At 40.3% G+C, this 14,197-nt stretch overlaps 1 protein-coding gene across 1 annotated transcript in view; it reads left to right on the top strand.

The window, feature by feature from the left end:
• Nucleotides 1-9,721, top strand: part of Gimd1 (GIMAP family P-loop NTPase domain containing 1) — a 14,928-nt gene extending 5,207 nt beyond the window's left edge. The window contains exon 3 of the mRNA XM_005357298.3: nucleotides 7,752-9,721. Within this exon, the coding sequence (XP_005357355.1) occupies nucleotides 7,752-8,012 (261 nt within the window). The 3' untranslated portion in view covers nucleotides 8,013-9,721. The remainder of the gene's footprint in view (nucleotides 1-7,751) is intronic.
• Nucleotides 9,722-14,197: the final 4,476 nt, after the last annotated feature.

The raw sequence follows: 14,197 nt of genomic DNA on the forward strand, positions 1-14,197 counted from the left end.
GTAAGGTGAGCATCCAAACTGCCTAGGCTCCCACAAAGCCAGTACGTGCAGTAGGATCAAAAACCCATTGCCATTGTTCTTGAGTTCTCAGTATTTCTGGTAGGAATCAAGTAGCAGGAAACCTACGCCCAAACATCAGGATAATTTTAAGAATATATTTAATGTTCACTTATGGCTGCTTTCCATACTCAGTAAATTCAGAAACTATTTCTCAGAAGCCATCTTGACCCTCTCTATATATCTTACTATTCTTCATGGTGGTAGAATGCTTCCCTGTGCTGAGGGCAGAAGAATTTCAATACTATACATTTTGAAAATAGATTCTTCTTTTTTTTAATATTCATTTATTTATTATGGATACAATATTCTGTTTGCACATATGCCTGCTAGGACACCAGACCTCATTACAGATGTGGTTGCTGGGAATCGAACTCGGGTCCTTTGGAAGAGCATGCAATGCTCTTAACCGCTGAGCCATCTCTCCAGCCCGAAAATAGATTCTTCTAGTGTTAGTATACGGAACATTATAACACACTGTTTTGCCACAAAGCAAATTAATTCATACTCATGTCTTGTCTTTTGAAATGGTACCTGCATAGCTTCCTTTGACAGCTGCCTTCCTTAAGCCATTGTCTATGTCAGGATTGGAAGACCAACAGGAGATGGGTCCCAGCAAAGCTCAGATCGTGTTTTGTTTTGTTTTGCTTTTTCTAGAAGAAATAATCTCTCTTTTTTCTGAATATCAACAAACAAGACTTATCAATCCTCAGCGCAGCCCATGAGTGCTGGAAGCAGTTGCAGACTTGTTTGGGGGTCCCTCTTGGTCTTCTGTTGATGGTCTCTGAGGCCAAGTTGGAAGCTTCTGACTTCCTTTCTGCAGGTGCCGCAGATACCCATGACAGCTGGCTGTATGTGCTCCCAGATCAGCAGAAGCTGCCAGATGTCTTGATGTTCGACAGGACCGAGTGCAGCTGTTTAAGGGGCTTTTAAGGTTCATGGGTTCCAGGCATTCGCTGGATTTTGTTTCCTTCTGGGCTGATAAACAAGGAGAATGGGTAACTCTCCTTTCCCTTTCTGGGGAAGAAGGGAGTCCTGGCATGGAAGGACTGGCCTTGTCTTTCCTGTGCCTTTCCCTTGTCTCCTGCTTTGTGGTTTAATATTTTGCTTTAATATTTCTCATAGGCTGCCAGCTGTGATGATTAAAGCATTCCTCCAAATGATCTTATTCCTTATTTATATTAGGTCCCTACTAGAGATGTCAGTGAGTTCTATCCTCTAAAATGGAAAGGAATGTGTGTTAGTGGGAATATTATTTGAATGTTAAAAAGAAAATCCACAAATAAATCAGAGAAAATAGAATGGTCTTCTCCAATAAAGAGCCAACCTGAGGGAGACAAAGTCATTCTAGGGGATGAACCTATGAACTGACTAGAGTCTATATTCTTTTTTGTTTTATTTTATTTAAATAACATTTTTTCATTTATTTTGCATACGAACCAGTTTCCCATCCCTCCCCTCCTCGTGTCCCCACCCCTTTCCCAACAACCCCTTCCCTATCCATTACTCCTCTATTTCCATTCAGAAAGGAGCAGGCCTCCCATGGGCTTGCACAAAGCATGGCACATCCATTTGAGGCAGGACTGAGCTCCTAACTTGAAATGGAGGGGGAGCCAGGTTGCCAACAGCCAACTAAGCACCAGGCAGAGGTCCTTTTCTCATTTAGAAGCCTTCTTAAGAGACCAAGCAGCATTGTCACTCACATGCAGAGGGCCTAAGTCGATCCCATTCAAGCTCTCTAACTGTTTGTTGGTCCAGCTCCCATGAGCTCCTGCAAGCCCAGGTCAGCTATCTCTGTAGATAACTCCATCATGACCCCCTGGCTGGTACAATCCCTCCTCCCTTTCTTCCACAAGACTCTCAGAGTTTAGTGCAGTGAGCCAGGAAGTGGTGGCTCACGCCTTTAATCCCAGCATTCGGGAGGCAGGGACGGGAGGATCTCTGTGAGTTCAAGGCCAACCTGGTCTACAGAAACAGTTCCAGGATAGCCAGGGCTACAAAGAGAAACCCTGTCTTGGACAGGGGGGAGGGGAGGAGATACATAAAGTCTATATTCTTTTGTATAATTATGGGCGGTATTATTATTGTGAACAAGCAGGCTTCAAGAATATATTTTTGTCTTAGAAGCAGTCACCCAACTGTTGATGTTGCTGGTGGGTGCTCATTTAGACTAGGCTCACAAAGACCAGTGATGGGCCTGCATGTATTAGACAATCTTATGAGCCTCGTCAGCTGTTAGAATGTACTCAAAGACAAGCCTAATGTTACTAGCCTTTCTTGCTTTTAGAGTCTCAGTCACAAAGGATGCCGATTGATATTAAAGACTTCCACACAATCGTGTTAGTGAATCTGACATGTTTAGCCCTGAGCTCACCTTACAAAGGAGAGCCACTGAAAACGGCAAAGCAGTTCTGTTATGACTGATGAACACTCCTTCAAGTGAATGACAGAGGGGCTGGCTTATTACAGAGGTAAAGAACATGGCTTCTGGGCAAGTTATACATACCTGTGTCCAGGGTCCTTCTTAGCTACTTGTTTTCACCGTGACCCTGGGTAACTTCTCTGAACCTCACTGGTTACAAGTGATGAGAGGATCTACTTAACTGGCTTCCTTTTGGGTTGCAACATGGTCTTGGCAGTAGTAACTCCTTTAACTGAGAGAGTGGCATGTAAGGGCACCGTAAGTGTTTAGCTGTAGGAGTTATCATTTTATATCACTACTAGTCATGGCTCTAACAGTCAGGGAACTTTTCTTAAGGTTTCTTAAGGCCTGCCAGTAATCACAATGTGACCGTATGACTCCCATCAAGCTACTTACCATAACACGACCTTAATACTCTCTCTCTCATGTTTAAAATGAGGTGATTTGGAGAGATGCTTTCTAGTGTTGAATATTCCCTAAATATGACTTGAGGTGTTATCATTTGGGAAGGAAAATGTAGCACTTTAAAGTGAGATAAGAGTAACGGAATAGCACACACACACGCACACACACGCACACACACACACACACATGCACACACACGTACATGTACGTGTGATCCTCCTGTTCCAGGATAATTTTTTTTTCTCAGCTGATGTAATTGTTGGCTTTTTTTTCTAACATTTCCCCCTAAAAAGTCCAGATGCTATGATTTCATCAACCACAAACAAATGGGGCAGGGCTGGTGAGGTCCTGAGAAAATGAACCATTCCTGGAAAACAAAGTTTATATTCTTACTAGCTGTCCCAAAAGGACTAGACAGACTCATAGCTGGGAGCACTGTGAAACCAAACAGTCCGTGGCTGTGGCATTTCTACTTGGCTTCGTTCTATATTTAAATTATTAGCACCAGATAAATTACTTTTACTTATATTGCCCTTGAATTTCTTTTGAGACATCGATCAACCACGATGGTTCATTTTCTGAGTCCTCAGAGGACATGCTCGGCCACTGACAAGATGACTCTCACCAAGAGACACTATTCAACTGTTTTCTGGCCAAAGACTAATCTAAAGATTAGAAAGTAAATTGTCGTTATTTTCTGGTTTGGGTAGTAACTCAAAAGTGTGTTTTCTTTCACAATTTAAGACATAAGTATCCTTTCATTTTTAAAAAGAAAAAACAGTCTTTAAAGTATTCCCCGTGACTGAGCATGCGGGCTTGTGACTGCCAAGGTGTTCAGTGATTTCACTCATCCCTCCTGGGCGAGATAACGTTGGAGTTTAGGAACCACCTGAAGAATAAAAGGGGGACATGTTGTTACGGAAAGCCAGGAACTAAGAGAATTGTGCCACTTACTTTTTTTTTTTTGGTTTTTCAAGACAGGGTTTCTCTGTGGTTTTGGAGCCTGTCCTGGAACTAGCTCTTGTAGACCAGGCTGGTCTTGAACTCACAAAGATCTGCCTGCCTCTGCCTCCCAAGTGCTGGGATTAAAGGCGTGTGCCACCACCGCCCGGCTTTACTTTTTAAAATATTAACTCAGTAAAGAAAGAATTGAGCTATGATACATACCTCTAGAAAAGAGTGTTTTTAGCGTGTACTTTTATTATGATGATAACTCAGAAATATTTAATGGCAAGAATGGTCTAGGTACCAACCAAAGTCATCAGGACGGTGGATTTGGTGGTGCTCCAGGGCTCACAGCACCAGTTACTTCCTAACTTGTACATACACATCTTAGTATCCTGACAATCTCTGGGGCACAGAAATGGTACACTGCGGTGCTAAATGTGAGCAACTTTCAGTTATGAGCATGATCAATAGCTGGACCTAAGCGGAAATAAGGTCCAACATCATAAATCCCTACTCTTGTGTTATGTTAATTCTATTTTAATTTTAGTCTTATCTATCATCATCAGTAGGCTGTGAGTATCTGTCTATTACAGGGTCACAGCATGAGGTCTGAGGACAACTGGGATTGGCTATTGTGTGGGTTCTAAGGATCTAACTCTGGACATCATGTTACTGGAACTTCGGGGGGGGGGAGGGCTTTCCTGGTTGCCTGATGATACTGGGAAAATCCAGGCCCTTCTTGGGGTTCTTAGTCTCAATAATATAATTTCAGAATGATTGAAACAGAAGCTAAAGGACAATTTTATTAGAATTTAAAAACACTCAGAGCAGGTAAACTGTGAATCTCAGCAGGTACTCGAAGGAGCAGTATGGAGGAGGGAAGAAAAAAAATCCATGCCATTCAAGGCAGTGTGGAAATCAGACACACAGTGGGAAAGCAGCCAAATGGTGGAAGGGAGGCTTCTGAAAAAGAGCAAGAGAGCCCCTAGATGCTGGGGACGCTTGAAGTGTTAGGGAGAGCATGCTTTAAAAGGAGACCAAAAGAAGCATGGCCGCGGCCTGGTGAGCACTGCACTGTGAGTTGGGAATTCTGGAATTCTGGGAAGGAAAGGCATGGTAGCACATTAAAGAGAAAATTATTCTACCTATTGCTTTTTCATGGCTTAGGTGAGTCTACCTTCCAAGGGGTGATTCCTTGACCTGGCCTAGCTGGGACATTGTGTCTCTACCCAGGCCAGAGAGCCTCTTCTCCTCTTGATGAGAACAAGCTTTCTCCCAATAAGCCTTTAGAATTACTCAGACATACAGGCTCAAACTGTAAATACTTTTATCCCCTGAGCCATCTTGCAGGCCCATGCTAATCCCTTTGTGGCAAATAACCAGGTATTTATTGTCTCTTAGTTCTTGAGGTCAGAAGTCTGAATTCAAAGAATTGGCAAGGTCTGCTACTTCTGAGAGCCATGAGGAAATGATGTGTCCCAGGCCTTCTCCTGGACTATTTTCTCCTGTACATGACTATTTCCAGGGTCCATGACCTTTTCCTTATATTTGTGTCTCTGTTCACATTTCCCTGTTTTATAAGGACATTAATAATTTTGGACCAGGAGCTAACCTAATGACTTTTCCTTAGATTAATCACATCTTCATGACACTCTTTCCAAATAAGGTCACATTCTGAGGGACTGGGGATGAATTAGGGAGAGGACACAGTTCAACGCTAATATCAATGCTCATTCACATTGCAGCGGGCGTCTCCTCTCTCCCAGAAATATGTACAATACACTGCAAGCACCACAGCGTCCTACGAAATTCCTTTGTCATGTCATGGGTTGTTGGCATCATATGGATACTTAGGTTGGTAGAATTGTGATCTCCAGTGGTTGAACAAACAGGGTTTTCAATGAACTTGGGTTTAAGAGCACACGAGGTGTGACCAATGAAGCCCTGCTTTGAATAATCCTCATGTATTCGCTGTTAAGATAGTGTTGTCTCATACACTGGTTTTAAAAAGATGGCTCATGTTTTCTTGAAACAGAATGTTTTAGGGGAACCTGTAACTCTGTGGTGTAGATAGACAAATTCTGATTAGGTAAGAGCAAACAGGTAGTCTCTGTAAGAAATCTACCACAGAAAGCTATAAAACTCAGAAGTACAGGATTGTGTCCCCGAGAATAAAATTCAGAACCGAGCCCTCAAAACTAAACAAGTAAGCCTGCTATTTGACTCAACCAAGAGGATCCAAATTCCAAAATATTAAACAGATATTGCTGAGAGTTCACAGTGTGCCGGACCCTGGGATGAAAACGCAGACACAGAACAAGTCTTCATAGAGGCCACTGCTGAGTTCCTGTAACATATGTATAAATAAATGGCTCTGATAACAGCCAGACTGTTTCCAGGAGTTGGAATTAATATCCATAGTCATAAATATCTCTCAAGTCCCTGCCTCAGAGTTTTCATACATATTTTCCAATTAGACTTACTTGTTCCAATTCCTTCCTTCACTGTCTCTTTTCTTTACTTCTTCCATTCATTTTACTACACCATAAATACAACCACATATTTGTCACATACATTGCGACCTAGCTTTCCAGACTGTTTCAATGAAAACATTATTGATGTGTATGTAGCTCAGTGTGTCAATTTTTGATGCCACAACATGAATAGTAATAGTATTAGGGCAAAGATTTGCGTCGAACACCAAAAAGTTACGCATGTCAAAGCATGGTGGTGCCTGCCTCCAACTCAGCACAAGGGAGGCAAACGCCAGGTTGGTATATTTGAGGTCAGCCTTGGGGACAGAGTAAGGGTCTGTCTCACAAAACACAAAATGGGAGAGAAAGGGAGGGGAGGGAGAGAGGCGGCAGGAGACTAAAAGAGATTGCCCATTTAAAAAAGCATAGCATAATATCTGCTATAAATTCTTCATTTATTTCTGTTTGCTTTCATTTAGATAGAAGTCCTTGCTATCTCTTGTCCTATTTTTCATAGACATTTTACAATTTTTTAAAAAGGTGTTATAAACTGGAAATATTTCAGTCATGGGAGCATACAGAAGGAAGAGAATGTTACTTTACTGTCACTTGGCTATGACTTCATGTAAGTTTGGAAAAATTCAAAAGCTAAATGGTTACTCCTAGATGCCTTGAGCATTGGATGAGCAATACACCACATGCAGTGGTTTCTGTTTCATATCAGCTAATTTTCACTAATCAAGGAAGAATTTATTGCACAACCCACTTGTACATATCACTAAACAAAGGGACAACACTCTTCAGTGCTTCTCAAGCCCATTAGAAGAAGCCATTTGATCAATTGCCTTTGATTCCAGGCATGTGGCAAGAGGAACATGAGGGTTGCAGTAATCTTGTGTAGCTGTTCCAACTCACCAAATGGATTTTGATCTTAGCTTTTCCGTTACTTGTCATCTAGTTAATCAATTGAGCATAGCCAGATTATGTCATTTTAATCCCTTAGTAGATACTTTCGTGGTGATAACATGACATTAAAAAAAAAAAGAGAAAAAAATAGATGTTGTAACAATTGCCTTGCTCAAAGTACCACAAATTAAAGGAACTGAGTGCTTCTCACAGGATCTGGTTGTGGAGTAAGTATAAGCGACCACTGAGTGCTGGCCATACTACATGCAGGGTAGCCAGATTCTCTGGAGCGTTAAGTCTTTGCATATCAATTATAACAGCAAGCAAGACAGTCAAATAAAGCCGTTTGTTGTTGTTCAGAAACCCCATCCATCTTCCTCAACGAGCTCACAGCCACTTCCCATTACATAGATCAGCTTTCACAAATATCATGACAGAGGGCTCTGTTGGCTAACGACGCTGGGCTTTAATATCAGCTTTGTTCACTTTTGAGGAATAGAGTCCAAGGCAAACAGTCATTTAACTTCTCTCTCTTTCAGGAACTTCTGGGAGATTCCTGGAAGAATCACACCGCTGTTCTTTTCAGCCACGCAGAAAAAATAGAAGAGGCGAGGATCAGTGAAGACGAGTATTTGCGTGAGGCTCCTGATGCGCTGCTAGCTCTGCTGCGCTCTGTTCAGCAGAGGTATACTTTCCTGTACGAAAGAGGAAACTCACGCAATGAACAGAGAATCAAAATCTTAGAAACAATCATGGAATTTATAAAAGAAAATCATTATCAAGTTCTCAGTTTTACATAAAACTTAAGCAAAAAGAAAAGTGTACTAGGTATCTATTAGGGTCAGGAATCTAATTTTAAAATCTGCCTTTGTTCACATGAATAGTGGAGATGAGAATTCCCTGCATGGCTGTATAGCTACTTTGGAAAATTGTAAATAAAAAGTTATGATAAGGATTCAAGATTTCTATTGCAAATCTATTTATCCGACAGAAAGTGAACTTTTGTGTATTAAGAAAGATGCATATATAAGAATGCTCATGCTGGCACCATTCATAATAGTCAAAAACTGAAAACTATCCACATGTTCATGAATAGATTGATGTGTAAACTGTAGTATATTCACACAGTGAGGTGCTACAGTAATGAAAGTGAGCAAAATTAATCATCTCTAACAGTAGAGTCAACTACAATGTCAATAGAAAGAAGCCAGGCATGAAGTGTGCTTTAAGACTTCATTTATACAAAGGTCGGAAACAGTCTAAATGAATGCTACCTAACCACTCTGGAGGTATAAGTTCTGGAGATCAGGAGAGCAGAAGGATGCTGTGGGGTAGCTTCAGAGATTTTAATAATGCTATTCCCTGGTTTGGATGCTGTTTCATAGGGCATGTACCTTGTGAAAATGAAGCAAAATTTCTTGTAGTTTATAAGCTCCTCACTATATTTGAATACAAACCAAAATGAATAAATTTTTCTCATTTTTAAGAAATTAATCTCATTACTTACTTGATACAAGAGACAGAAAATTGTATGACCTTGCCAGGGTATGTTTCCTTTCTTGGAATACATACTCCATAGCTACTGCAATGATTACATGAATTGGCATGTAACAGAGACTCAGTGCTAGGTTTCCTCTCTGCTTTAGGGAGACCTCCTGGCTCTGTTTAGGGTTAGAAATATTAAGGAAAACTCAGAGCAAGCTCTTTAGCAAATCCCTATACTAGCTGCCCTAGCTGACTATAAGTGCAGTCTTGACTGAGGAAGGAGGGGCCTCTCCAGTCATTTGTTTGCTTTGCTATCAAGTATCAAGGTGGTTTGGCCATGTAAGAGTGATCTTCAGGGTGGTTTGAATACACCAGTGATAACGAAAGAACAGAAATTCTAGCTATCAAGAGACAAGTCTATCTCCAAGGCAGAATCATATCACCTTCACATGATCAGATAACAATCTTCCCAGAGTGCCACTAATTTATAAACTGTTTTCAACAAGTTAAATTACATTTTTATTTTTCTTACTGTGGTAGCCTGTAGTAATTTCCATTCGAGACAGGATTATAACTGATGGGTTTTCTCCAAAAGCAGTTCTCAAAAGGCTACTTTTATGCCCACTATTATTTGAACTCTAGCACAGATGGTGATTATTAAATAAACCATCAACTTCCTACTTGTTAGGTAGACAGCTAAAGAGTGTCAGAGATTGAGCCTTAATTATCCCCCATTATTTTATTATATCTTTGCCATTATTACAAGGCACTAGAATGGTTCAATGATAATGGGTGCTTAATTGATACATAACATTTGTACATCTTTATAGCGTATTGTGGGAATTCAATACATGTTATATACTATGTAATGATAAAATCAGGATAATAAGCATTTGATCTTTTAAATTATCAGTCATTTTTAATGGTTGGGAATTTTGTACTTCTCTAGTCAATTTTAAATATATCATAGACAAACTAGGCATGTAACCTAGTAGTGTAGTGCTTGCCTAGCTTGCGAAGGCCCTTTGTCCAATCCTGTCAAGGCAAAATCAGAACAACAAAATGAAATGGTATTTGTGGGAAGAGGTGGGGTGAAAGTGATGGGCATGCATCTCATGTCTGTGTGCCATGTAACAGCTTTAATAAAGAACAAAAAGGAAAAGTCTAGTAACTTACAATATTGTTATCTTGCGCTACATGAAAAAAACACAAGAAATTTCCTGAACGCTGAAATTTGCTACATTTCTTCATACCCAGAAGTTCAAGTTTCCTGTATTATTTTTCGTTTTTTTACAAGATTTCCTGATATTATTAGATTGATTTTTCTAACACTTCCCTCCAATTATTTTGTAGCCTGGATACACAAGTGTTTTGTCAAATAAAATTGTTACTAAATCATCTTTCTTAAAGCACACAGGATGATGCCCCTCATTTGCCCCTGTTATTTGTTTTATGGTCCTGTTATTTCTTATAGTTTCTCACTCTTTCCTATCTTTTTGCTAATTTGATAATATCTGTGATGCTTTGGAAGTTCTACTGGAATTCATATGCATAACAGGAATCAGGTACATATTTCCTACCATTGTTTGATAACAGAGTCACAACTATTTATTCAACCAAGAAATACTCCATCCCCGTGGAACTAGCACCTGCAGGATACCGTCATCTCCCCCTTATACTTTTCTCTTCTACCATCCGCCCACATAAGACAGCTTAGGAATGTTTTTTCCCCATATAACTGAATTCTGTGAAGGCAACTAAGACTTTCTCTTGTGCGCTGTTTCAAGGGTCAGCTTATACCACTTAACCTGCGCACCCCTGGTCGTTTATCATTATCTTTTTAAAAATATTATTTATCAGTATATACAATACTAAATTTTGTTATGTATTTTCAAATATAACTTGATTTTGTTGATTTGACTCTTCCCCTTTTCCCTCTTCATGACTCCTCAAAACTAGAAACTCAAATCTTTACCTTGTCTTCATATTCCTCAATGTCTCTAGTGTTTTCTCCAACATACTCTGTCTGCATGCCTGCATATTCAATGCTAAATCCCAAGCATATCCTTGCATGAACAGTGTGTTTCAGCAGTCCTGGGTCTTCATAATAATCAGTGTAAGGAATGTAAAAGAATGTGTCCATGGGAATAGGGTAGCTGACTCTTACAAGTCACTGAACCCTTACTGCTGTACTCTCCCTGAGGCTGAGCTGTGCAGCTCTTTCTGGGTGATAGTTCATATATTTATCCACAAACTTAATCATTTCTGGAAATAACTACAAATCACAAGAGACTCATGTGAAAAGAATTAGCTCTAGGCAAAACAAATGGCATTGTGATGCCTGTCCTTGGATGTCCTGGCACCTTTTTGATTAGTGCCTTTTATTTGCAATTTTTGTGTTCTTCAGATGTCCAATCTGGATGGTAGCCTCCTCTGCATAACAACAAATTTTTGCTGAATTTTAGACTGGAAAGGTTTTGAATATTTTGAAGCTCATAGGATAGTGTACTTGAATTTCTGAGTTCATAGGATCGTGCTTTTGAGAAGCTGGGGTCAGAGAGTGATCAGTGCATGCCCTTTTGGGGACCTTAGTGATCACCTCCCAAAACCAACCAGCTCTAAAACTTACTGGGTTAGTTTTTCTAGATATAAAACCTCAATGAACGATTTCTGACGTGATTCCTGTTTTAACCTTCTTTCCTTTTTAAGTTGTTGTAGATGCAAAAGAATCACAACTCCTACCTCAAAGTAAATCCCGTAGAGATATTCAATTATGGAGCCAATTAGAAGGGGCTATGGCCCAGGAGCAGATTTCATACCTCAAATGCCATGTTGAAAGGTGATAACAGTTTTATGTTGTATTTATGGTAATACAAAATGACTCCAACAGATAAGAGGGTGGAAGCAACAGGGAGGTGGTTACAGAAAGGCATGGAGATCTCTTCTGTGGGCCTCAGATCTATCCAACAACAACAACCTTAGCCCACTGGTGGGTTACAAAGGAGGAACTTATTCGCTCCTACTTTCAAAAGGATGTACCTACTGGTCATGAAGATGTTAAGTCTGGTACTGAGGAGGAAAGTAAATGGTTGTGAAGTGGGCTAAAGGGGACCCAACTTGGCTCTGGACTTAAAACATCCCAACCTCTTCACATCACTCAAGCTCTAACCAGTAAACCAGCTTTGCTTTACTGAAGGTTCAGTGGAAGATGAAGTTCTCTTTAGAAACTTTGCTTGATGTTTTTGTTTTTTTTTAATTTTTGTTTTATTTTGTTTTGTGATGTGGGATGTCCTTCTGTACATGTGTTGCTTTTATTTGTTAATGAATAAAGCTGTTTTGACCAGTGATTTAGCAGAGTAAAGTCAGGTGGGAAATTTGAACAGAGATATAGAGAGGGTGTAAGCAGAGCCAAGGAGATATACCATGTAGCTGCCGAAGGACAAAGACACCAGAAAACCTTACCAGTAGGTCACAGCCTCGTGGTGATACACTGATTAATATAAATGGGTTAATTTAAGAGATAAGAGTTAGCTAGGAATACGCTTGAACTATTGACCAAGCAGTTTTGCAATTAATAGTTTTTGTGTGATTATTCAGGTCTGGACAGCAGGGAAACAAACAAGCAGTCTCCTATTACAGTTTTGTTTTGAGATGTTATTTCTATTTTATGTGTGTGGATGATCTGTTTGCATGTATGTTTGTACATGACATGTATGTAGTGCCCTCAGAGGTCAGAAGACGGTATTGGGTCCTCTGGGACTGGAGTTACAGAAGGTTGTGAGCTGCCATGTAGGTGGTAGGAATTGAAGACCAGACCTCTGGAAGAGCAGGCAAGTGTCTTAACTGCTGAGCAGTCTGTCCAGCTCCCACAGCATGTTTGTGGATACCATGCCTTTTGTCTTAAAGAACACCTCCTTTTACCAGTCCACTAGCTTTTAGATAGATGATATTTTGCTTTCACATAAGGCTAAGCTTTTTAAGCATTCCTATAAGAGAACAAACTAAAAATGAGAGGGAAAAGTGAAAATGAATGAATAAAGGAGAAGGGCCTTATTAGGACACAATAGTTGTCCTTAGCTGAGATAGATACCAGGAGGAAACAAAGCCCTGGAAGTCACATCAGTGGCCATTACTCACTTCCACACTAGCCCTCCACACTTGGTCCCTTCACTTAACTAGATCTGCCTTCCTGTGCCTTTTAATATGTTAACGAGCATAAGGGGTGTGCATCCTGGGACACTGGCAGAAGGGTCAGACCGCCTCTGCCTTTCAAGGGTCTTTCACTGGAGAACAGAGACCATTAAGCAGGAATTTCCCATCCATGGCAGCATAAAGACTCCCTGGCCACGTCCCCGTTTAAAAATGGGGATTCCTTTTCTACAAAGCATATGGTCTCCATGCCATTTTCTCAAGGCTGAGCTTGAGTGACAGTATCTTCTAGCAATTGTCGTTTCCTCCCTGCTTGTTTCAATAGACGCAGCTGGTAGTAGAACTGCCAAGCACTGATAAAAGGATCACTACTTCCAAATTTATTTTAAAAATAAGGTTCCTCCCACAAGCTTTAAATTTTTTTTTTTTTTTTTTTGGTTTTTAATATGTGCTTCTTCGGGGAGAAAATGTTATCTTTTCATATAACAAATGAAGGCTATGGAAGGAAGCTATTTCAACCACAATTATTCTTTTGTTAACTTATTAAAAGTGGCTTTTAGTTTGCATTTTCATCAGTCTTTGAAAAGAGAAATTCAGTTGTGATGTTGATTTTGGATGACTCTTTTCTGCTCTTTCCAAATTTCCCAGGTGTGAAAATCTGAGAGGGTTTTAATGAAATAGTATCAGCCAAATATGTAATCTCAGGGCTAAAGGATGTATATATCAAGAACATTCTCTATGGGGATGTATAATATTCTAATGAGGCAATTTACAAAAACAAATGCAACTCTTCGTCCAGAGTGGCCTTGCCAGAAAGGCCCCAGAGGCAGATGAGCACACATTAACTGATATTTTCACAGCTCTGTGGGCACTGTACAGCAAGGGAGAGCAAGAAGAATAGCCACTCCTCATCAAAGAGGATTATTCATTTTCCTTGCGATTCCTGAGCCTCGGGCTTGTTTTGCTCTTGTTGCTAACGACAATAGCTCACCAGATAGGAAATGATGATGGGGAAGGCGGAAAAGAACACTTCACATGAGACCTAGAGAACTGGGAATAGAGTGTGTCAGCAGCAGGGGGAGGAGAAACTGGGGATGAAAGGAGAAAATGCAAGCAAGGGAATACATTAGGGTGAAAAACACAATATTCCTAATTAGCTCACACTCTGAAAATCCAGATGGCTTGCTTTCAAATCAGTAATTATTTCATTGTTCCAGTTTTTTCTTCCAAATACTTTCGGAGTTAACTCCTATGAATCATGCCTGCCAAGACTTACTCAGAAGAAAATCCACAACCCTACAGTACAAGAAACAAGTGTGAGCAAGCTGTTCCACCCCGTTCCAAATGAAAT

Source organism: Microtus ochrogaster, chromosome 21 (assembly GCF_000317375.1).
Source record: "Microtus ochrogaster isolate Prairie Vole_2 chromosome 21, MicOch1.0, whole genome shotgun sequence".
Taxonomy (NCBI): domain Eukaryota; kingdom Metazoa; phylum Chordata; class Mammalia; order Rodentia; family Cricetidae; genus Microtus; species Microtus ochrogaster.